The following is a 20,949-nucleotide window of genomic DNA, read 5'->3' as shown; positions in this document are numbered from 1 at the left end:
CGAGGCGCTGGGTGTCGCCTGCTTGGGAAGGCCAGCAGTCCGGCTGCTGCCCTAATCCCACGAGAGTCTGCCAGGGGTCCGGATCGTGCATGCGTGGTCACCAACAGTGATGCCCTGCGATTCACAGGCGCTGCGGGCCCACAGGCCCCACACTTGGAGGGGGCCCAGCCCGTCTACCATCGAGCCTCGTGGCGATGAGATGGCGAGGGGGCACCCGTCAAGTCAGTCCCGGCGGCAGCAGCGGGGTGCCCGCGTCGTAGGGCGCCGTCCACCGTCACACTGCCATGCGCGCTTGCGCGCCTGGTTACCTCTAAGGCAGCACCGGGTACAGAGCACAACACGGACCATACGGCTCATGTGAGCTGTTTCCGTGACAACCCTAGGCGTTACTCAGCCTGCGCTGGCCTGCGGCCTTCCTTCTCAGCGCTGTATGCACAGCTGTAGCCATCGTGAAACGCACTAGCCACCTTGCGCGACCCTTTCACGTCGAGGCATAGCCTCATGTTAGTAACAAGCTAGGGCTGACCGACTCAATCCGGTTTTTATGCTACATGTCTCGTGACGTGCGTGCTCACCTCACTAAGTTACGCTATCGTGGCACGGTAGGTGTATGCACTTTGCGCGGCGCCAAGTGGCCCAAGTCGTCAACCGGCAGCGCTCGGAGGCGCTGCTACATTTAGTGACCAGTGCTTAGACAATATCATCTGCAACTAAAACGTATAAGACAGACAGCGAAAGGGCTAGTCTTGCGAATGGTCGCATCGTGACGCAGCGGTTGGTGGCACAAAATGTCTCCGGCCTCAGCCGGCGAGTCAGTACATAGTCTCGCACAACACAATAGCAATGAACACTCCATAACTATCCTGTGTCCTTAGAATGCGAAGGTACCTGAGGGCCTGCTTCAGAGGCGAGAGCGCCGAGCCAGCGGGCTCGTCCGGACGGGCCTTGTCTTTGTGCTTCGACACCAAGCAATGTAACCATTCGCATGAGCTGCCCAGCCCAGACTTGTGCACGCTGGCCAGCGCTTGCGGCTCCAAGGAGCAGTCCAGCAATTCAAGCAGCCTGTCCTTAATGAATGCCAGCGCACCGTGCTTTGAGCAGTCCTGGGAGAGGCGGCAAGAGGCCGTCGGGTGCGCAACGGAAGCCCCAAGAATAAACGCCGCTAACTTACCAGGTGTAAGGCCAGTTTGCCCACTCGTCGCCGACTTGCGCCTCACCGTGGCGAATGAAGTTGAAAAGATTCTCGAGGGCATTGCGATAATGGACTCCCATCTTCTGCGCGGCGAAAGCTCGAGCGTGTGCTTGAAAGGTAAGCCGCTTGACGCGGCCATAATCAGTACTGCAAATTCCAAGACGTGCGGGGGTAATCTTCTTGTTGTCTGTGTGACTGCAAAATGTCTGCGCCCCAAAGTGACATGAATTCCAACACCACCGCCCAACCGCACCGTAGGCATGTGGTGTGGAGCACAAGCTTCCATCAAACTCTTTCGAGCCAACTCGACAGCTCTAACACAGCTCGGTGGCGCGCTGAGCGCGCTGCAAGGCAACATGTACAACCATCCATGTGAGTGAACTGTTTTAGCAAATCGGTGACTGTGCAAACGGCCGGCTGCTCAAGATAACTGAGGCGCCGAACACTCCTACGGGTGCCTGCTGCGGCTGCCAGTGTGGCTGCGAGGCTACAGCCATGTAGCGGCACGAGTCATAGGGGACACCGGCCACGGGGTACGAAACTCCCAGCCGCCAGGGTTGGCTAGCCGCGTGCGCGCTAATCGCGGCTTAACTTTTACCCATACATCCCCGCGCGCATTCATGCCCATTGCAGACCTCCTGCAGTATTACTCCTGCAGTGTATGCCTAATGGCGCCGCCCACCTCCCCGGCTACAGCCGCCCACCCGGGCACGGACCCATGCAGCCCGTGCGCCGCCGCGGATGCGGTCGCCGCCGAAGCCGTACCCGTGTCTGACCTCCTCCTCAGCTTCCAAACACTGGGCGACTGCGCGCCGCCGAGCACAGGGTGCTCCGCCACCCCTGTCGCCGCGGCTGCTGCGGCCGGCAACAGCCGTACCATGGAGTCAATCCTGGGTAGCGCCTTTGAATGCTGCCTGCCGCTGCCGGACGACGGCGGCGCACTCACCGGCGCCGAGGCGGCGCGCCTTGTGACCGATGCGCTGCAGCCGTCGCCCGGTGACTGTGTGGTCGCACTCGTGTCCGAGCTGTGCCTGCTGGGCGACCTGCGGTCCGCGCTGCGCGCTGGCGTGTTCAACAGCAGCAGCAACAGCAGCAGCTGCAGTCGGCCTCACGACACCAGCTCGGCACCGGGCGTGGCGGCGGCGGCGCTCTCACGTAGTTGTAGCGGCGGCGGCCCCGGGCCAACCAGCGCTGCGGCTATCCGTCGCGCCGCCGGCGGCGCAGCCGCAGCTGGCGGCGGCATGGCGGGCTGGACGCCGGCGCGGGCGGTGCGCGCGGTAGTGGCCACGGCCCGTGAGGCAGCGCTGGGTGTGCTGCACCTGCACAGCTGCGGCGCGGCGCATGGCAACCTGCGGCCCAGCAACATCCAGCTCATGGAGGCACACACGGACCGCCGCGGCTTCGTCGCAAAGGTGCGCGCTGTATGTATTAGTTATGCACACAGGAAGAGGGTTGGCATGTGTATGTGTTCGGAAAGCACGCGTGTGTACGGTATGTGCGTTGCAAAAATCGAAACAAAAGCCCGTGTGTGTGATTGTGATTGTTGCGCCTGTACGGCATTGCGGTGTGCCCAACCTGCCGGTACTGCCCTGCGCCTAGCACAGTGGGCGTAGCTCCTTTGGTGTATGACGGTGCCGAGCGTTTTGTGTCGAGCACTTTGGGTCAAGCACATTTACCTGCTCCGTGTCACTGCTGCGTAGGTGTCAGATGCTGGCCTGGGCCCGCGCCACTCGGAACTGGGCCCCGACCTCCGCACCTACACCGCACCGGAGGCGCTCGTGTGGGGCCTGTGGGCGCCCTCCCGCGCAGACATGCAGGCGGCGGACGGTGCGTGCGCGTCACATGCAACATGGCACGTTCGCCGGCTGCGGTATCTGTGGCTTGTGAGATAGCCGATAGACTGCCTCATTGCTCGAGCTAGGCGCTCAGGCATGCGCACGCAATCACGCATGCAACATGCCGTCCTGAACCGCCCCTGCCTCCCACTTGCTCCTCCAATGGCCAACACAGTGTACAGCTTCGGTGTGATACTCTTCGAGATGATCTCCGGCCGCCGCCCCACCGCCCAAGACCTCCAAATCCTGGCCTGCGCCGGCACTGCATCAGGCGAGGAGGTAGCCGGCGGTCCGAGCAGCACCGGAGCCGGCGGCCCGAGCACCGGAGCCGGCCGCGACGCCGCTGCCCAGTATCCCCACGCCCCGCCAACGCCGCCGTCGCGGCCAAGTTGGCCGGAGGGCTGGGACCCGTGCGTGCTTCCGCCTAAGCTGCTGCACCTGTGCGGCTGGTGCTTGCAGCCCGACGCCGCCGCCCGGCCGCGCATGGACGTGGTTGCCTCGCAGCTCACCCACACCGAGGCACAGCTCCGAGCGGCGGCTGCAGAGGCCAAGCGGCGTGCAGTGCACGCGCCGCCGCCGTCGCCGCCGCCGCCGTCTGGCGGCGCCAACTGCGGCGCCGGCGCCGGCGCCCCACCGCTGGGCGCCGCTGGCGCTCTGTGGCCTGCCAGTGCAAACGCCGTCATGCATCCAGCGGCAGCTGGCGGCGCGTACAGTACCAGCGGCGTGCACTTGGTCGTGCGGTCGGTGGTCGGTATGACGCCGCCGGTGCCCATTGCGGCGTCCCTGCAGCCGGTGAGTGTGCGCGCCGCAGTGGGTGGGCTGCCACTGGCTACGCCCGAGTCGGGTGGGCTGTCGACCGGAGCATTGTATGGACGGGAGCCGTTGCTGGCGGCTTGCGGCGGCCATCGCGGCCTGCAGAACGCTGAGTCGTTGGATTGGAGCGCGCTTCCCAGCGAAGACTGGGGTTAGCCCAAGGAGCTAAGACTTGGGAGGGCTGCAGCTACTGGAGTACTGACCCGGACTTCCAACCACCTAGTAAATTGTGCGTATGTCCTACTTTACCTTATTTTGACTGGGCCCATTCGGCCGAGCTACTACTGCTCGATGGTACTGAAGGAGCGGCTGGCGGATTTAATGAACTCATTCATTGGCAATGCGTGGCAAGTCAGATGTTTCACTGACATGGGTTGGATACTGAGGGTACGGGTCGGCCTGTCAACTCGGAACAAAATCATGCTATGTTGGCCAACTGGCGGTCCACACAATTACTGTGCAATGACCGACAGGCGGGGGCAAAACAGGCAGGGATGCCCTGGCACCTTGGGAGCGGTGAAGGCACGTACACAATAGATTATGGCCTACTGGTGGTGTGGAATGAGTGCATGCACGAACGTTGTGTGCAGATGCGGGCACCTTGCCTGCACGGCATGGGGCATAGCACGTAGGTTAAATGCCTCCACGTGTTATGTCGATTGTTCATGTGCTGTCTGCCCACGTTTTAAACCTGGCACTACAGAACTAGGCGCTGTCATGGGCAGGGCGAGCCCCGGGCGGTTGCAATGGGGCCAAAATGGGCGTTCAGCCCAATAGTAGCTTCAAACTGTGATGATGGCGGTGTTATAACGGGGGATTTTCGTGCAAAGGGACTTGGTCACTGTGGTTTCACAACATGTGGCTAATACGGGGTTTGCTTCAGGCGCTTATTCATGATTGCTAGCTTGATTGTTGGCGCCACTGCTTTCTCATGGGTCGGCGCCATAAGAGAGCAGGCCGGCGGTTGAGTAACCAATGCCAATGCTGGAATGACTGGCCACTGACCTAAAATACAATGATGGGGGAAACAGTGCTGTAGCAAGCACAAGCTCACCCGCGCTTCAGGCTTTCTGGAGCTAGCTGCTGATTCAGGTTGTTGTTTTGATCCTCAGAGCGTCTCGGGTTGATGGTCTGGCGGTTGGCGAGTCTAGGCGAGTCCGCGTGTTGTTTTTCGTGGTCGAACTGCGTGCTTTTGTGTTTCCGTGACTGCCGGCATCTGGCGTGCTTTGGCAAGAGTTGTGCATCGAGACGGATTCAGAACAGTCATGGCACATCGACCCGACTATAGTTGTGGGTGGCGCACAGGGGAGGTGCCACTCCCCTGGTGGCGCATGCTGTGTTGCTCTGATCCCTGCGCCGCTCACAGTAGTGCCTGCCAAGAACGCATGGGGTGTTTGTGCATCTGTCTGTGAGGATGAGGAGCAGGGCAGTCGAGTTGCTGTCCAAGGCGCATGAGCAGGTTCATGCTATGCCTGCTGCGGGATCTACGGCCGTCCGAGTTCCGACCGAGCTTCGTCCGGTACCGGGCAGGTCTCCTCTGTACCATATCTCTGTTGTGACGCCAGTTGACGTTCTGGATAATCCGACACGCTTGGATTGCGCTCGGCCTTACGGGCGCAGTACCAAGGTTGGCAATTGTTGATCACGTTTCCTGCTTAAGTGTGTCATCTTGAATGGGCTTGGCCTGTTGTGAACGCCAACACTTCGCGGAGTGCGCGTGCCCCAAGAGCGATCGATTGCTGCAATAATTGCAAGCTTGAATTTGAGCTCGTTATGCTAGAGAATTGTTAGTCTGCTTGAGCGAGCGCCCTGTTGTGGCGTGGGGTGCCTTGGGCCGGAGGGGGCCTGGGTTGCTTCCCTTGGCGAAGCGCCGTACTACATACAACACAGGGTCCTCCGGGACGTGTGGAGACGCTTGTTCATTTGCCATGATCACGCATGTCGTGGGGCGGCTTTACATGTACTGTCCCCGGGCATCTCCGTGCGTGTACCCATCAGGTGTGTGGCGCGCGTTTGAGAACCATTTAGGACAATCGACACCGTGGGACAGACTGCGCATCAGGAGCGGACGGAGGGCTGGGAGGCCTGCCGGGAGAGCAGGGAAGAGTGAGGGCGCGGTTGGCATGAAGTGGGGATGTGCGCGCATTGGGGCTGAAACTTAGACGGACGTAGACGGGGCGTGCGCGTGGGCGTGCGCGTGTTGGCGTGTGTTGGGGCTGAAACGTGGACGCACGTCGACCTGCATTTTATTAACTGTATACCGATGAGGATTCGTCATTTCGTAGCCGTTTGCAGCATCTTAATCTTTCATGTGAGGATGCCGTCGTGGGATGCCGTTCTGGCGGAAGCCACGGAAAGTCATTCGTGAGGGTACGGGCCAGGTTTGGGCCGCCCTAAGGGCATTCCCTGCATCGTTGTGCAATTGGTTACGGACGCAAGGTGTGCATCATACCTCGCATTCGCATTCTTTCCTTGACCTCGCCATGACTGTTGGGTACTGCTGTTGTCTGGCCGGGACGAGTGGCCACAGGCATCCATGCGTAGTAATCTTTGCGGGCATAGCCTTGAGCCGCGGACATGGACGTGCGTTGCGGAACTAATGCGCACGTAGACCAGACATGTTGCATGATGCACATGTCGAACTTTGTTGCAACGGCCCGTCATCCCTTCTGTACTCCGCATCCACATGGCCGACCCACGAACCAACCCGTCGAGGCCACATGCAGCGTCACAGCACGTGTTCACGGCTCGCTCAGTAACCTGTCTGATATCTACGATTTGAGTGATCGAAATATCGAATCAGCACTCGGGACAAGGGCCCCCACACGACAACCTGTTCGGCTGCCAGCGTGCCCTTCCCCCCTACCACCTCAACACTTTAGTACCGTATGTAGCCCAGCACCTTCCTGCCGCATGCCAGCGCCTTGCCGGTCCCCCTCCGCTCGCCACCGGGACAGCAACCAAACATGGCCCCTCGCGCAGAACCCCAGGTGACCAGAGTCATTTACCTCCCTCATATGAGTCATAGCGCCTTGCTCACAGCCTTGCGTAGCTCACCGTGCACAGCCCACTTCAGCACACTCACGCACGCCACGGCTCGACCGTGCGTCCCGGAGCTACACGGTGCGTGTCACACCAGTCACGGCCCTGCCACTGACACGCCGCGCCGCACCGCACCAGCGCCGCCCGCCCCCGCGTCAGCTGCCCGCCGGGTCCGGCTCCCTCCACCTCGCGCCTCCCTCCGCCCCGGCCCCCTCCGCCTGCTCAGGGCTTGAGGCCCATGCGCGCCTTCTCCAGGATCTCCTTGCGGATTTTGGGGTAGTCGGGGAATGCCTTGATGACCTTGTGGCATACGTCCACGGCCTCCACGTAGCGCCGAGCCTTCAGGTAGTTGAACGCCAGCTTGAAGCCCACCTGTGCAGGGTGTGAGAGCGGGTGCAGGGGGTGGGGTAAGGCGAAGGTGGCGGGTAGGCTTGGGCGGGAAGGCGGGCTGGGTGGGTGGATGGGCGGATGGGGCAGGGGCTGGCAGCAGCAGCGGCGGAGCAGCTGCACGGTGGCGGCGGACCAAGGACAGCATGCGATCCTGGTGTCCCGTATGCTGGTGCCTTGCTTATTATGCATCAGCCACCTCGACACATCCCACCCCCAACGCATTCCGAGTTCGTTCCTTTCATTTGGAAGCCCTCCGCCGCCCCCCGCCCCCCCCCCGCCCACCTGCGCGGACGCCTGGTTCTCGTGCTTCCAGGCGTTCTCGTAGTGGTCCGCCGCGTCCTTGTAGGCCTGCTCGCGCTCCATGATCTGACCCATGATCTCCCACGCCTTGGCGCAGCTCTTGTTGTACTTGAGGCACTTCTGACACAGGTCCTGGGCCAAGTCGTACTTGCCGCCCTGCATGCGGTGCAGGGCGTGGGAGATTGGGCGTGGGAGATGGGGGAGGTGCGCGGAGTATGGGGGCGAGCAGAGGCAGGGCGAAGCAGCAGAAGCATGAGGTTGGAATGTTGTTGGGTGCAGGAGGGGCTAACTCGGAACCATTCCCGTATGAGGGGCGCATGTCGGTACGCACACTGGGGCAACTGGGAGGTAGGCCGCCACTGACGCGTTCTCTGCGGGCGACAGCGACCTATGCCATCGCTGCTCACCGCCACAGGCTCCTCACCCTCCCCAACCTCTCCGTTGGGCCCTGGCATATACCCCCGCCCCACACACACTCACACTCACGCCCCGCCCCGCCCCACCTCCCCCACCCCGACCCCGGCCCACCCACCTGTATGTGGATGTCAGCCAGCAGCAGCCAGCTGCGCTCGAACTCCTCGGCCTCGTCGGGCTTGTACTGGATCTTCTGCACGCGCTTGAGCTGGTTGCGCGCCTTGGGCGTCTGCTTGAGCATCATGAAGCCGGTGGCCATGGCCAGCAGCACAGGCACGTTGTTGGGGTCCTGGGGTGAGGGGGAGGGAGGGAGGGTTACATTCATGGATTATCTAAGAAGTGAGGAGGGAGGAGGAAGGGAGGGAGGGAAGGAGGTGGGGTTTACATTCATGATTATTGAAGGAGTGAAGGCGTAGTCGGGAACACTGTGGGCTGTGCTGGTGTGCAAAAGCTGCAGGGGGGGCCCTGAGGTGAAGCAGCTGCATGCCAGAGAGCGCCTGCCTGTGAGCGCCCCACCCTTAATGGACGCTATACGATGGGCTCCGGCATGTGAGCCCACCCGCATGCCACCACAGCTGTGCCCATAGGCCTGAGCCCTTGCGTCCTCCTATCACCCACACACCCTCTCCCTCGCGCCATCCAGCACCCACACACCCTCTCCCTTGCGTCTCCTATCACCCACACACCCTCTCCCTTGCGTCCTTTTATTACCCACACACCCTCTCCCTTGCACCCTCCTATCATCCACACACCCTCTCCCTCGCGCCAGCCAGCACCCACACACCCTCTCCCTTGCGTCCTCCTATCACCCACGCACCCTCTCCCTTGCGTCCTCCTATCACCCACACACCCTCTCCCTTGCGTCCTCCTATCACCTACAAACCCTCTCCCTTGCGACCTCCTGTCACGCCCACGGTCACGCACACACACCGCCAGCCGCCCGCACCTGGTTGGCCAGGTCCAGCAGCACGTTGAGCGAGGCCTCGATCTCGTTCTTGTCCTTGCCGGCCATGATGGCGTACGACTCCAGCACGCGGTAGCGCTGGGTGGTGGTGTCGGCGCCGCGGACCTGCAGAGGGAGGCGAAGGGGGGTTGCAATCATCATTATTCAAGATGTGAAGGCGTAGCTAGGGGCAGTATATAGCAGGGGTGCCTTACGGTAGTCCGTGCGCTGCAGACGCCACTGCACCAAGCGCCAAAGCTTGGGGGCACATCCTTACGAGACGGTGCGAACTGTAATCCTTGCCCTCACGAGTACTTTCTAGCTTTTCCCTGTCACTCTCACGTGGATGGACGACCGGCCCCTGCCCCATCCGCCCTCACCTGCTTGAGCAGGCTGCGCGCCGTGGCCACCGCCTGTCGGCTCTCGGGCGTGTCCGCGTTCTCCTTCTCCTCCCACACCGCGTCGTTGTCGGGGTTGAGGTAGATCTCCACCATGTGCAGGATGGCCTGGCTGCCCCAGCGCGTGTCCTTGCGCGCCAGGTTCAGCTCCTTGAGGGCCTCGCGCGGGTTGTTGATGTACCTGAGGGAGGGGAGGGCGGGGTTCCGGGCGAGGTGCTCAGCGGGCGATGTTCAAAGAGGGCGGGAGGGACAAGGAGCGTGGGAGGTCCAGGCACGGCGTTTGTGTGCGCACGTGCATGTGTGTATAATGATGGAGGCAGCGTGCAATCGTGCGTGTATGTGTGTGTGCAGTAGTGTGTGCAGCTGTGTGAATGTGCATATGTGTCTGCGCGCGCTCATGTGTGTGTGGCCCCTAGTGCACGCAGTCATGGCCGTCACCTAGCACCTCCCACCTGTTGTAGATGCCCTTGCAGTAGTGGTATCCAGGGTCCATCACGGCCTTGGGCGAGCCCGCCTCCGCCAGAGCAAAGTACCTGCGCAGCCGCAGCGGGGTGTGGCATGTGTGTGTGCACAGGTGGAGGGGGCTGCGGTCAGGCCACCATCCAGCGCACCAGTGCTGACGGGTGTGACAGCAGGCGCGCGCGCATGTCGCCGGCTTGGTCCTGGCCATCGCGCCAAGCCCACACATCGTGGCAAGGGTGAGCGTCCGTGTTTTACTTGCCCGGTAGCCACCCCCCTTCACACACACACACACGCACGCACGCATGCACGCACGCACGCACGCACGCACGCACGCACGCACGCACACACGCACACACGCACACACGCACATACACACACACACACACACATACACACACTGCGCCAAGAGCCCCCGCGCCGCGGCCTGAGGCTGCCCATTGATTGTAAACACGGCACCCCCACCTGGGCACGTCCTCCAGCCGGCCCGCCCGCCGCAGCAGCAGGATGAGCTGCGCCAGCGCGCCGTAGTGGTTGGGCGAGCGCTCCAGCAGCTGCTGGAAGTGGTAGATGGCGGTGTCGTAGTGCTCCTGGGGGGGGGGCACATTGTGGGGTTAGACTCATGATTAATGAAGGAAAAGCGAAGCCACAGTGTGGAAGGGTGGAGGAGGAGAGGGGTTTCCCGGGCATAATTGGTTAGTAGACGGGGAGGGGTTGGGGGTGGCGGGGTGTTCAAAGGAGGCGGAGGAGGAGCAGTAGGGCAAAGGTGCCAATAGTCGCACTTAACATGCGGCTCCTTGCCAACCGTCAACGCTAGCAGTGACCAACCAGGTCCTAAACGGACATCAGAACGCTTGGGCTGTCGTCCTATCGCCTTTAGCCTTCTGAGCACACACAAACACACACACACACACACACACACACACACACACACACACACACGCACCTTGTGGAACATGAGCTCCGCCAGCATGATGCTGGCCTCCTCGTTGTCGGGGTCGTGCTTGAGCAGCGTCACGCACTGCGCCTGGCAGGCGTCCGTGTCGCCGTTGGCCAGGTGCAGCTTGGCCACGGCCAGCATGGAGGGCACGTGCGTGTCGTGGTGCCGCAGGGCCTCCATGTACAGCTCCATGGCCTGTAGGGAGGGGGTGGGGTAGCAGTGATTGGTACAGAGAAGCAGGCGTAGGGGGCAGCAATTCACGATTAAGAGGAAGAGGCGAAGTTGGGGACAGGGGCGGGGTTGAAGGGCGTTTCCTGGCCAGACAGCAATGGCAGCGCACGCACACAGCGCCCCATGCACCTTACGGTACGCACGCACTCAACACCACACACAATACCGGTACCGTGCACCCACCCACGCACCCACCCACGCCCTGCACCCACGCCCTGCATCAACGCCCTGCACCCGCGCCGCACCCGGTCGAACTGGCGCGCGCGCTTGCTCTGCTCCGCCAGGTCGAAGCAGATGGCGGCGGTGCGCTCGCGCTGCAGCGCCACCGCCTCCGGCAGCTCGCCGCGCAGCTTTAGCAGCAGCTGCTTTTGCAGCTCCAGCGCGCGGCTCTGGGCCTGGCTGTAGCCCTCCATCTCCAGCTTGCCCTTGTGCACCTTGGCCAGCATGGACCAGCTGTGCAGCGGGCGGCAGGCAGGGAGGGAGGGAGGGGCGCGTGAAGGAGGGAACAAGGATGCGAATGCCTAGAGTCCTTTACAAGCCTTGCAAAGCCGACCTGGCCTGGCATACGGTAATCTGTGCGTAGAAGCTCGAATCGAAGCTGCCGCCCCCACCCCATGGCCATGGCCCCAAGCCGGCCGGGAACACCCTCCTCCTCCTCCTTCCAGGGCCCTCAGTCCCGTTCCGCCATGCCCCACTCACGCCTCCACGTCCAGCTGCAGGTTCTCAGTGGCTGGCAGGCCGTCGCGGTTGCGCTCCAGCGCCTTGTTGATGGCGGCGGTGGCGGCGGGGTACTGCCGCAGCCGCACCAGCAGGTTGCCCAGCTCCAGCTGCAGGGCGTGCTGTGGAGGAAGGGCGGGGAGGAGGGGAGGAGGGGAGGAGGCGGGGTTGGGGGTAGGTTGGAAGAGGAGAGCGGAGTAGGGAAGAGGAGGGAAGAGGGAGGGGAGAGGAGAGGAGGCGGACGAGGGGTTAGGAGTAGGTTGGGAGGAGGAGGGAGGAGGAGGTCGTGGGAGGAGGCGGAGGGGGGTATGTACTGGAGCCCAATGTACCGTATCCCAACCCAAAAGTGCAGTGCTAGTTCTATAACCGCGAAGTTGAGCGAAAGGAGAGGAGGCGGTTGGGAGGAGAGCGTGGGAATCACAGCAAGCCAACAGGATGCGTGCGAGGAGAGCCATGTGCTGGCGGCAAGCGGGAAGCAGGACTGGCGGCTGGGATCGGTCGAGCTAACGCGACGAGCACACCTGTGCGCCGCCGCGGGCGTTGGCGATGGCCTTGGTGTAGTAGTCTATGGCGCGCTGGTAGTCGTGACTGGTCACCAGCGCGCGGGCGCACTGCGGGCGGGAGGCGGGAGGCGGTGGGTGGGTGGGTGGGTAGGTGGGTGGGAGGAGGCAGCAGGTCAGCAGGACCGCAGCAGGTCAGCAGCCCTGCAGGCAGAGCGTTCACGCACTTCCCATCTATCACTAGCACTAACACAACCATCACCACCCCATCACCGGCCGCCCCAGTGTTGCCGGCCTGTGCCCCGCATGCCTTCCCACGCAACACACCAGGGCACGCACCCCACACGCCCGCCCGCCCGCTCGCCCCCCCCCTCACCCGCGTGATGAGGTCGACGTCCTTGGGGCTGAACTCCAGCGCGGACTCGAAAGCGCGCACTGCCTTCTCCGGCTCCTGGATCTGCATGAACGCCTCGCCCAGCATGCAGTAGCTGTCGTAGTCGGGCGTGTGGTCCTGTGCGCGGGTGCGTGGGGGGGGGGGGGAATTGTGTGGAGGGCGAAGTCGACAGGTGGTTGCGGGCGATTCGGCCAAAAAGAAATGTGGTTGCACGAGTGCTGGGTTAATAACTGAGGAGACACGACTCGTAAAGTGCAACGTTGAGAGGTGTGCTCCTGGCGCCCTCCTACCGCTTCCTTCCTCCCTCCCTCCCACTCCCTCCCTCCCTCCCTCCCTCCCTCGCTCCCTCCCTCCACCCTAACGCTAGGGCTTGTCAGCCCTAGTCATCAGTGGCTTCGCCACTACCAAGTGTAATTATTCCTCCCTCCCTCCCTCCCTCCCTCCCTCCCCCCGCCTCTCACCACCAGGTCCATGTAGCACTTGATGTAGGCGGCCTTGTCCTTGCGGTGGCGCAGGTAGATGTCGGCCATGGCCATGCGCGCCTTCACGTAGTGCGGAGACTCCTGCGGGGCGGGTGCCGTTGACAACAGGTGTGTGCGCATGTGTGTGTCGGGGGGTGTACGTTCCGAATGTTTAAAAAGGGGGGGCAGGGTTAGGTCAGGTTGGGTTCGGGGCGGGGAGGCCGAGGGTTGCAGGCGTGTTGAGACGAATACGCAAACTGAGGCATGGCAGCGCCACAGAAACCTGCCCTTACGACGCCAACCAAGCCCCGGCGACATCAAGCCCTGCAATGTGAAGCCCTGTCGTCAAGCCCGCTGCCACCCCACACCCCACTGCTACTGTGTTGAGCCATACGTCTGGCCACCCGGGTGCGGCCTCACCTTGGGGATGCGCCGCAGCTTCTTGAGCGCGCCCTCCACGTCGCCGCGCGCAATGGCCAGCTCGCAGTCCGCCACCGTGACGCGCACCTCCTCGCTGGTGCCCTCGAACTCGCGGATGGCGTCTTGGATGTACTGCACGTGTGCAAGCAAACAATACAACCAACGCACGACAAACAGGGACACGGTCGCGGCACATGCATGGGCGGCCGACAGTTAGCCGCAGCGATGCAACACACACCAAAAATGTCAAGAGGGCTCTTGAACGAGCTCCAGAGCATGCAAGAGCTTTCCGGAGCTGACGGGCGCCCACGAACGTGCTGGTCACCGGCGGCCTCGCGCCACCCACACACAACCCATCCGCCTGCCCGGCCGCTAGCCCGCCCGGCCGCTGCCCCCGCCCGCCCGGACTCCTGGCCCGCACCTTCTTGGCCTCTGGTGCGTCCGGTATCTTGGACTGCCTCGCCAGCACGTCCGCCAGCAGCAGGTACACGGTGGCGCGCTCGTGCAGCGTGGGCTCGACCACCTGGCAGGGAGGGAAGGGGGAGGAAGAGCCGTTCAGAGCACGGAGGGGGGATTGCAAAGATTGGTACAGAGAAGTGTAGCGCGGGGGGAGGGGAGGCAGGCGCGCGGAGGCATGTCAGAGGCAGGTGCGCGCAGGCAGGCAGGCAGGCAGGCAGGCAGGCAGGCAGGCAGGCGTGCAGGACGCTGGCGCATGGCAGGTTTGGAGTGGCAGGGGCGGCCCACAGGAAGGGCACAGCACAGGCCTGCGGGCCAAACCAGGCCAGGAGCAGGGCAGCTTCCTGGAGGCAGGATTAAAGCCTCGATAGCACGCATTGGGGCTGTGTGGACAAGCAGGGCGTGCCCACCTTGCGCCCTAGTCGCGCGCGCTGCTGCACGGTGAGCGCTGTGCGCACGCCCGGCAGGTTCATGGCGGACTCCAGGACGCGCTTGGCGTCGTCCAGCTTGTTGTTGGCCACCAGCACCTTGGCCTGGACCACGTGGTACAGAGGCGTCTCGCGGATCTGCGGGCGGGCGGCGGAGGTGGGGGTTGTAGATATCAGCCCAAATTAAACCATACCCAATGCCATAGAGCGAGGAGGAGAGGGGGTTGCAAGGATTGGTACAGAGAAGTGCAGCGAAGTAGTGGGGTGGGAGGTGGGGTTGGGAGTTGAGGCGGAGGGGTGGGGGCGGCGCGAGTTGAGGTGAAGGATGGAGGGTAGGGGGCGGGCCGGGGCTGGGGGCGAGCCAGGAATGGATGGAGAGCAGCGCACTATACCTTTCCCACAGCGAGCCGCTTCCCTTCCCCAGCCCTCTCCCTCTCCCTTTGCCCCGACCCTTCACTCCCACCACTTCCACGACCATCACAACCAAGCCAACCACTTCCGCAATCCCATCCACTTTCACACCCGTGCCCCTCCTCCTCCGCCGCCGCCTCACCGCGAAGTTGCTGCTGACGGCCTGGTCCAGCGCGCTGACGGCCAGCTCGGGCTTGTCCTGCGCCACGTACACGGAACAGATGAGCAGGTGCGCGGAGCTCTCCTCGGGGTTCATGCGCAGGATCTCGCCCGCCTTGCGCAGCGCGCCGTCCAGGTTGCCGTTCAGGTACAGCGCGCGCGCGTGCAGCAGCGCGCTCTCCTGCAGCGCCGGCGCCTGCTTGTTCAGCAGGTCCAGCGCGCGGGTGACCTGTGTGGGGCGGCGTGGGGGTGGGGTTGGCGTGGTGTGCGGTGAAGGGTGGTGGAGGGTGGTGGAGGGTTGTTGGTTGGGGTTATGGTACGTAGGGTGGGTAAGCGGGTAGGTAGGGTAGGGTGGGTAAGCGGGATTCGTGGTGATGGTAATGGTGTAGGGGCTGTCAAGGCGCCGGGAATGCATGGCTGGAAGGAGTTGTGCGAGCAGGACAGCAAACGGATCTGGGGCAGCGACACGCCGACGCGCTGTGTGGAGGGCGCGCGACGGGCGCACCTTGCTGATGAGCGGAGACGGCGCCTCAGTGGGAGCGCGCGGCTCACCGCCGATGCTCTGCAAGCAAGCAAGGCCAAGCGAGAAAGCAGTTAGGCGCGCTCCAACCATGGCGTGCCACCTAGCCGCCCCATTCACCCACCCACTCCCCCAGGGCCGTGGCTCGGCCCTTGCTGCCGGCCCTACTTGAATCCGCCACCCCTTGCCGCTTCCTAGCGCCGCCGCCTGGCTGCCTTCCTGCCCTCTCACGCGCATCGCACACCGGGTACCTCGTAACCTCCCCCCCTGCTTCCTGGGAAGCTGTCCAACAGCCCACCCCAGCCACGCCGTCTCGCATGCCCCGCCCCCCCTTCTCCCGCCCTCACCTGCAGCAGCAGCCGCACCACTGCGGTGATGCGCGCCGGGTTGAGCGCCGCGTACAGCTCCAGGCTGGGGCCGTGGAAGTCGGCGGCGGCGGAGAACAGGGCGGCAATGGAGCGCTCCAGCAGACCCAGGCCCTCGGACGGCATGCCCTGCGTGATTGGTGGTGGTGCCGTGGGATTACATTTATGGTTAGTCAAGAAGTGAAGGCGGGTTACAGTAGTATAGCAGACGCGTGGGATGGGGTTGTAGATACCGACCCAAGTTAAACCGAAGTGTGCGGTGGGGATTACATCAAGATCAGGCAAATAATAGGGAGGTGGCGGCGGTGGTGGTGGTGGTGGTAGGGATTGATGTGCATGGGAGGACTTGATGGTGGGGTTGATGTGCTTGAGCGCGCAGTGAGCGGTGTCACACGCGGTAGGATGGGCAAGGCGATGGAGCAACAACCTTCCTTGTGCTCCCATCTGAACCGTCAAATCTACAACAACCCCGCAGCCAAAGCCAAGCAGCCATTGTGCGCCACACACATGCACGCTGCCACGCAGTGCAGTGCGAGCCGCCGCGCACCTGCTTCCAGGCCAGCAGACCCTTGAGGTAGAGCAGCGTGGGGTTGTCGGAGGAGGTGCCCAGACTGGGGTCGGCCATATCGGGGTCGTCGTCCATGTCGCCGGTGCCGCGGCCCTTGCGCTTGCCGCCGCCAGCCGCCGCGGCGTTGGTGAACATGTCCTCCAGGAACATGATCTGGGTTGGGGTGCGCATGCAGGTTGGCGGGGATGAGACCGCGAGAGGCATAACGTTGAAGAGCACAACGGGAGTATACATACCGTTGTGTGCATGTTTGTGATGTAGTATGCCAGTACTTCGCTTCTCCTCTCATTTGCCTAGGCAGCCACTGCCCGACCACCGTGCGCCGCGCACCGCCTCATACCACACTCCCTTGTGCTAACCTCAGCCTTAGGCCCCACGAGCCCAGCGGCTGCATGCAGCCCCTCCCCTCGTGCCCTCCCCTCCCCTCCCCTGGTCCTCAATCCCTGGGCTCGGACATACCGTATAACCCCTCCCCCTTTAAAAGCACCCCGATGGACGGCTACCCCCGCCCCCTCCCCATCTCCTCCCCTCCTCCTTCTCCTCCTGCTCCCCACCTGCCCCGCCGCCTCCTCCAGCTCGCCCGCCATGATCTGCGCCTCCAGCGCGCCCGCGTTGGCCTCCAGGTTCAGCTCGTCCAGCTGTAGCGCCTGCGTGAAGCGCTCCGTGGCGTTGGTGGTCTCGTCCATCATCAGCTTCTGAGCAGCTGCCTCCACCACCTGCGCGTGCGGGGGTTGCATGCGGGGGGTTGCGCGACGTCGAGGGCAAGTCTGAGCTGGGCGCTGTCATGCGTGGATTTGTGTTTTGGGGAATGTTGGGATGGGGCAGGGTTGGGCAAGTGGTGTGCCACAGGAGGCCACCCGACCCGAGCTGCCTGCTCGGCAAAGCCCCCGCCTTCCCCCACCTCCATCCCCCACCATCTCATCCCCCTTGCACGCCACGCCCCCGCTCCCCCGTGTCCGCCCCCTCTCTCTCTCCGCTCCCTCCCTCCGCTGGCACTCACGTAGGCCGCCATCTCCGGCCTGAGCTGCGCGGCGCGGTCGGCCATGAGGTAGGTGATGCCCAGCAGCGTGGGGTCGCTGCAGGCCAGGCGGCCGAAGGGCCGGGCCTGCAGCGCAGGGCAGCGGAGCAATGGGCGAGGAGCCGCTCATGCGACGACGGTGTGTGTCAAAGATGGAAGTGCCGACGTCCAGGGGTACAACGGGAAAGGCCGAAGAAGTGACGGCGTAGTGGGGAGGGAAGTTCCAGGCATGATTACGGTCGTCCGGAAACCCGCAAAGGCGGCCCTGGCCCCTATGCCCAGAGTATGCCGCGGGCGCGGCTACTGTCCACCAGCCGTGCAACAACTTCGTTCTACGTAGCTATGTACGGCAGCCCCAAGTGTGCTTGGCACTCACGACGCGGAAGAAGAGCTCGGCGTTCTTGGGCTCCTGGCGGTTCATTGAGCTGAACAGGTCCTGCAGCTGCTTGGCCGCCTGCTTGTTGTTGCCCTCGCGAGTGAGGGAGATCATGCCTGTGTGGGTCGCAGACGGGCAGGTGGTGGCGGTGGTGAGAGGGGAGAGGGTGAGCATTCATCCGTGGACTGAGCCACCAGATGCCACCACCCTCCCACACCCTTCCCACACCCTTCTCACACCCTGCAGCGTGCAAAACCTTACCTCCAACAACAGCCCTTCCCGCCACCGGTCCCGCAGCCCCCCCCCCCCGCCGCTGCCTATGCTCCGCTAGTTTGGCTTGGTTTGGTTTAGTTTGGGCTGGTTTCTACACCCCCCCCCTCCCCGGCGCAGCTGCTCACAGTTCCAGGCCTGCGCCATGATGTTCTGCTGGTCCGCCGCAAGCACCCGCTGCAGCGTCTCCGTCACCTGCGGCGCCACAACACGACATAAGGACCACAGCACCTCAGCCAAACCTCACATCACGCGCGGCCCCGCCCCAATTGCTTGGTGCCCCCGGCTTTGCGGTCCATTGCTTCCTGATTTCCCATGTGCCTGCCCGCTCCACCGATGCCTCGCCCCTCCCTTATCATGTCCTCCCAAATCTCCACCTCTGAGCGCCTCAGCCCCCGCGCCTCAGCCCCTGCGCCCTGCCCCGCCTGTGCGCCCGCACCTGCTCCCAGTCGCCCAGCATCATGAGCATGCGCGTCTTTTCCACCAGCGCCGGCACGAACCAGCCGAAGCGCACGTTGATCTCCGTCAGCACGTCCAGGCAGGGCCCCAGCTGCTTCTTCAGCTCCATGATCTTGGCTTTGCCCAGCAGCGCCTGGAGGGCAGGCAGGAGCGGGTTGGGGGTGAGCGGGTGGGGGAAGGAAGGGATGGGGGTTGCAAAGGGATGGAGATTGGGTTGGGTTGGCCGCGTGCAGGCGTTGCAGTCCATGTGGCTCTTCCTTCCTGTACCGCACGTCCCCACCTGCAACTCCCTCCGTCTGTTCCCCCCATCCGGTGCATTTTGGGGATGGGGACTACCGTACTGTCGAGGGTCACTCCGTTGCCACAGCATATGCCACGCTCTCCTCCTCGCTCTTTTTTGGGGTTCAATTCAGTTTGGGCTGGTACCTACAAACCCCCCCTTGCACCCCGCCCGACTCCCCCGCCCCCCTACCTGCAGGTCGTTGTGGTCGTGCTCCACCGCCTGCTCGAAGTGGCTGAGGGCGTCGTCCAGCTCGGACTCGTCAAACAGCATGTCGTACTCGTCGTCCTGCTGCTGGCTGATGATGATCCAGCCCAGAAGAACCTGAGGCGGGGGGGTCGGGGGGGCGGGGGGTTGCAAGGATGTTTGGAGGGGGGCGGGGTTACGTTCATGTTGATTTCAGAAGTGAAGGCGTAGCCATAAACAGGAGTATAGCATAGGGGAGAGGCACGGCACGGCACGGCACACAGGAGGGCGTGAACCGTGTGGCGGGGACAGTGATGATATGAAGGCTGAGACTGTGGTAACCCGGGTGCCACGGAACCCCCGCGTGCCCGGGCCCCATTGCCGTCTGCAATGGTGCAGGCCGGGACGCAAAGCTCCCGGGTCCGGTGGGCGTGCCGCCCCAACCGCCATTGTGTGCACGCGTTGACGTGTTCCTCCAGCTGCACGGATGGCTCCCCGCCAGCTTTCCCACCCGCACCCCCGGGCTGCCGCCGCAGAAGTCGCCAACTCCGTGTCCGTCGGGTTCCTGATTTCCGGGCCTCCAAGGTGCAGCTCCCACCCCACTCCCATCATCCCCCCGCAAACCATGATCAGCCTGCCGCCCCTGTCCTCCTCAGTCCGGTCCTACCCCGCCCCTTACCATCCCTCTCCCGGTCCTCCCTCCCGCCACTCCCCCGCCCCTGCCCACCTTGCCCCTCTGCCGCTCCCACACCCCTGCCCACCCCGCCCCTCTTCCAGCCCCGCCCCTCTGCCCACCCTCCCACCCTCCCACCCTCCCACCCGCCCCCGCCCCTGCCCCCGCGCGCCCCTTCCCGCCCCAGCCGCCCCCCCAACTCCGTTCCCCATGAACGGCTATCTTCCCCCCTACCTCCCCCCTATCGCCCCCCTATCTCCCCGCCCCCGGCCTGCGGCCGCACCTGCGCCGGCACCATGTCGGGCTGGTTGCGCAGCACGCGCTCCACCAGACCGCGGGCGCGCTCCTTGGACTTGGTATACAGGTAGAAGGAGGCCAGGTGCAGGCAGGGCTGGTCGCTGGCGGTGCGCTCCTCGATCTGGGGGCGGCGGCGGCGGTGGTTGTGGGGGGCGGAGAGGGAAAGGTTTAGGGGGGCGGTCAGGTGCGAGAAGGGGGCTGGGAAGGAGCTGGGGCATGCAGGAGGGCTAGGAAGGAGCCGAGGCGTGGGGAACCTGGGATGAGGCGCCCTATCGTGCGGGCGGTGCCAGGCGTTTGCCTGAGCGACGGGGCGCCAGCCCCGCCCCATGGCGCCCCCATAGATTGCAAAGCTCCGTATTCCCTGTCCCGTGGGCCTGCGCGCCAAGGAGCATGCGTGCCCGCACGCCCACGCGCCGCGCCCCGACGTGCCGCGACCCCCACGCCCACCACCAGCCCCTCACGCCACCTCCTCCAGCGCCTGCCTGCCCCCCCGTTGCCCTCCTGGACACTAGTGCCCGCCGTCACGTTGCAGCGCCCCGTGCGCAGGCCGTTGCGCGACGCACCTCCAGCTTGGCTTGGAGGTCAATGATGGCATCGTGGTCGGGCACCTTGGCGGATTCGTGACCCAGTAGTTGCGCGGCTGCGACCGCCAGCTCAAGGTCAGAATTGCCCTGGATGCTGGAGAGGTCACGCATGGCCTGTAGGAATACCGGGCGTCAGCAAGGCTTCCGCACATGCGTAGACCGGGGCCGCGACCACCGTGAAGTCGTCTTACGTCCGCCGTGTTGCCCTCCATGAGCAGTCCATAGGCACGCCAGAATGTGAGTACGCCATCTCCCGGCCGCTTCTTGAGCACTTCGTTGCACACCGTCTGCACATGTCTAAAATAGCCCTCGCGAGCATAGTAATGGACCAGGGCAAGTACCCTGTCCGCCATGGCTATTTGTATGCACTGCTATTCGTTCTGCTTCCTCAGGAGCGGTTCGGCAAAATGTTCAGGCCTCCGCGGTGAACTCCAATTTAACGAAGTATAT

At 63.7% G+C, this 20,949-nt stretch overlaps 2 protein-coding genes across 3 annotated transcripts; one reads left to right on the top strand and one right to left on the bottom strand.

Moving 5' to 3' along the window:
• The first annotated feature begins 865 nt into the window (after positions 1 to 865).
• Positions 866 to 5,581, top strand: CHLRE_06g268850v5 (uncharacterized protein). 2 transcript variants are annotated; one of them, XM_043062901.1, is made up of 5 exons: positions 866 to 1,309; positions 1,451 to 1,564; positions 1,889 to 2,604; positions 2,893 to 3,019; positions 3,203 to 5,581. In XM_043062901.1, exons 1-5 carry the CDS (start codon positions 1,261 to 1,263, stop codon positions 3,994 to 3,996), a joined length of 1,800 nt encoding a protein of 599 aa, XP_042923606.1. In that variant the 5' UTR covers positions 866 to 1,260; the 3' UTR covers positions 3,997 to 5,581. The 2 variants fall into 2 exon arrangements, with proteins under 2 accessions (XP_042923606.1, XP_042923607.1); XM_043062900.1 differs by having other exon boundaries at positions 1,826 to 2,604.
• Positions 5,582 to 5,583: 2 nt separating this feature from the next.
• CHLRE_06g268800v5 (uncharacterized protein) lies at positions 5,584 to 20,935 on the bottom strand. Its single transcript, XM_043062899.1, has 29 exons — positions 20,691 to 20,935; positions 20,479 to 20,613; positions 19,902 to 20,036; positions 18,952 to 19,083; positions 18,460 to 18,612; positions 18,149 to 18,215; positions 17,751 to 17,866; positions 17,357 to 17,461; positions 16,911 to 17,072; positions 16,336 to 16,509; positions 15,771 to 15,917; positions 15,409 to 15,465; positions 14,887 to 15,132; positions 14,316 to 14,471; positions 13,871 to 13,972; positions 13,450 to 13,581; positions 13,030 to 13,131; positions 12,551 to 12,685; positions 12,196 to 12,285; positions 11,657 to 11,796; positions 11,203 to 11,410; positions 10,733 to 10,921; positions 10,252 to 10,376; positions 9,780 to 9,860; positions 9,310 to 9,508; positions 8,933 to 9,055; positions 8,105 to 8,275; positions 7,555 to 7,728; positions 5,584 to 7,254 (listed from the first exon to the last, which is right to left on the bottom strand). The coding sequence occupies exons 1-29, from the start codon at positions 20,850 to 20,852 to the stop codon at positions 7,105 to 7,107; spliced, it is 4,068 nt and encodes a 1,355-aa protein (XP_042923605.1). The 5' UTR covers positions 20,853 to 20,935; the 3' UTR covers positions 5,584 to 7,104.
• Between the last annotated feature and the right edge of the window lie 14 nt (positions 20,936 to 20,949).

This window comes from Chlamydomonas reinhardtii, chromosome 6 (assembly GCF_000002595.2).
Source record: "Chlamydomonas reinhardtii strain CC-503 cw92 mt+ chromosome 6, whole genome shotgun sequence".
Classification (NCBI taxonomy): domain Eukaryota; kingdom Viridiplantae; phylum Chlorophyta; class Chlorophyceae; order Chlamydomonadales; family Chlamydomonadaceae; genus Chlamydomonas; species Chlamydomonas reinhardtii.
Note: the sequence above shows the minus strand (reverse complement) of the source record. Positions and strands in the feature narration are given on the sequence as shown.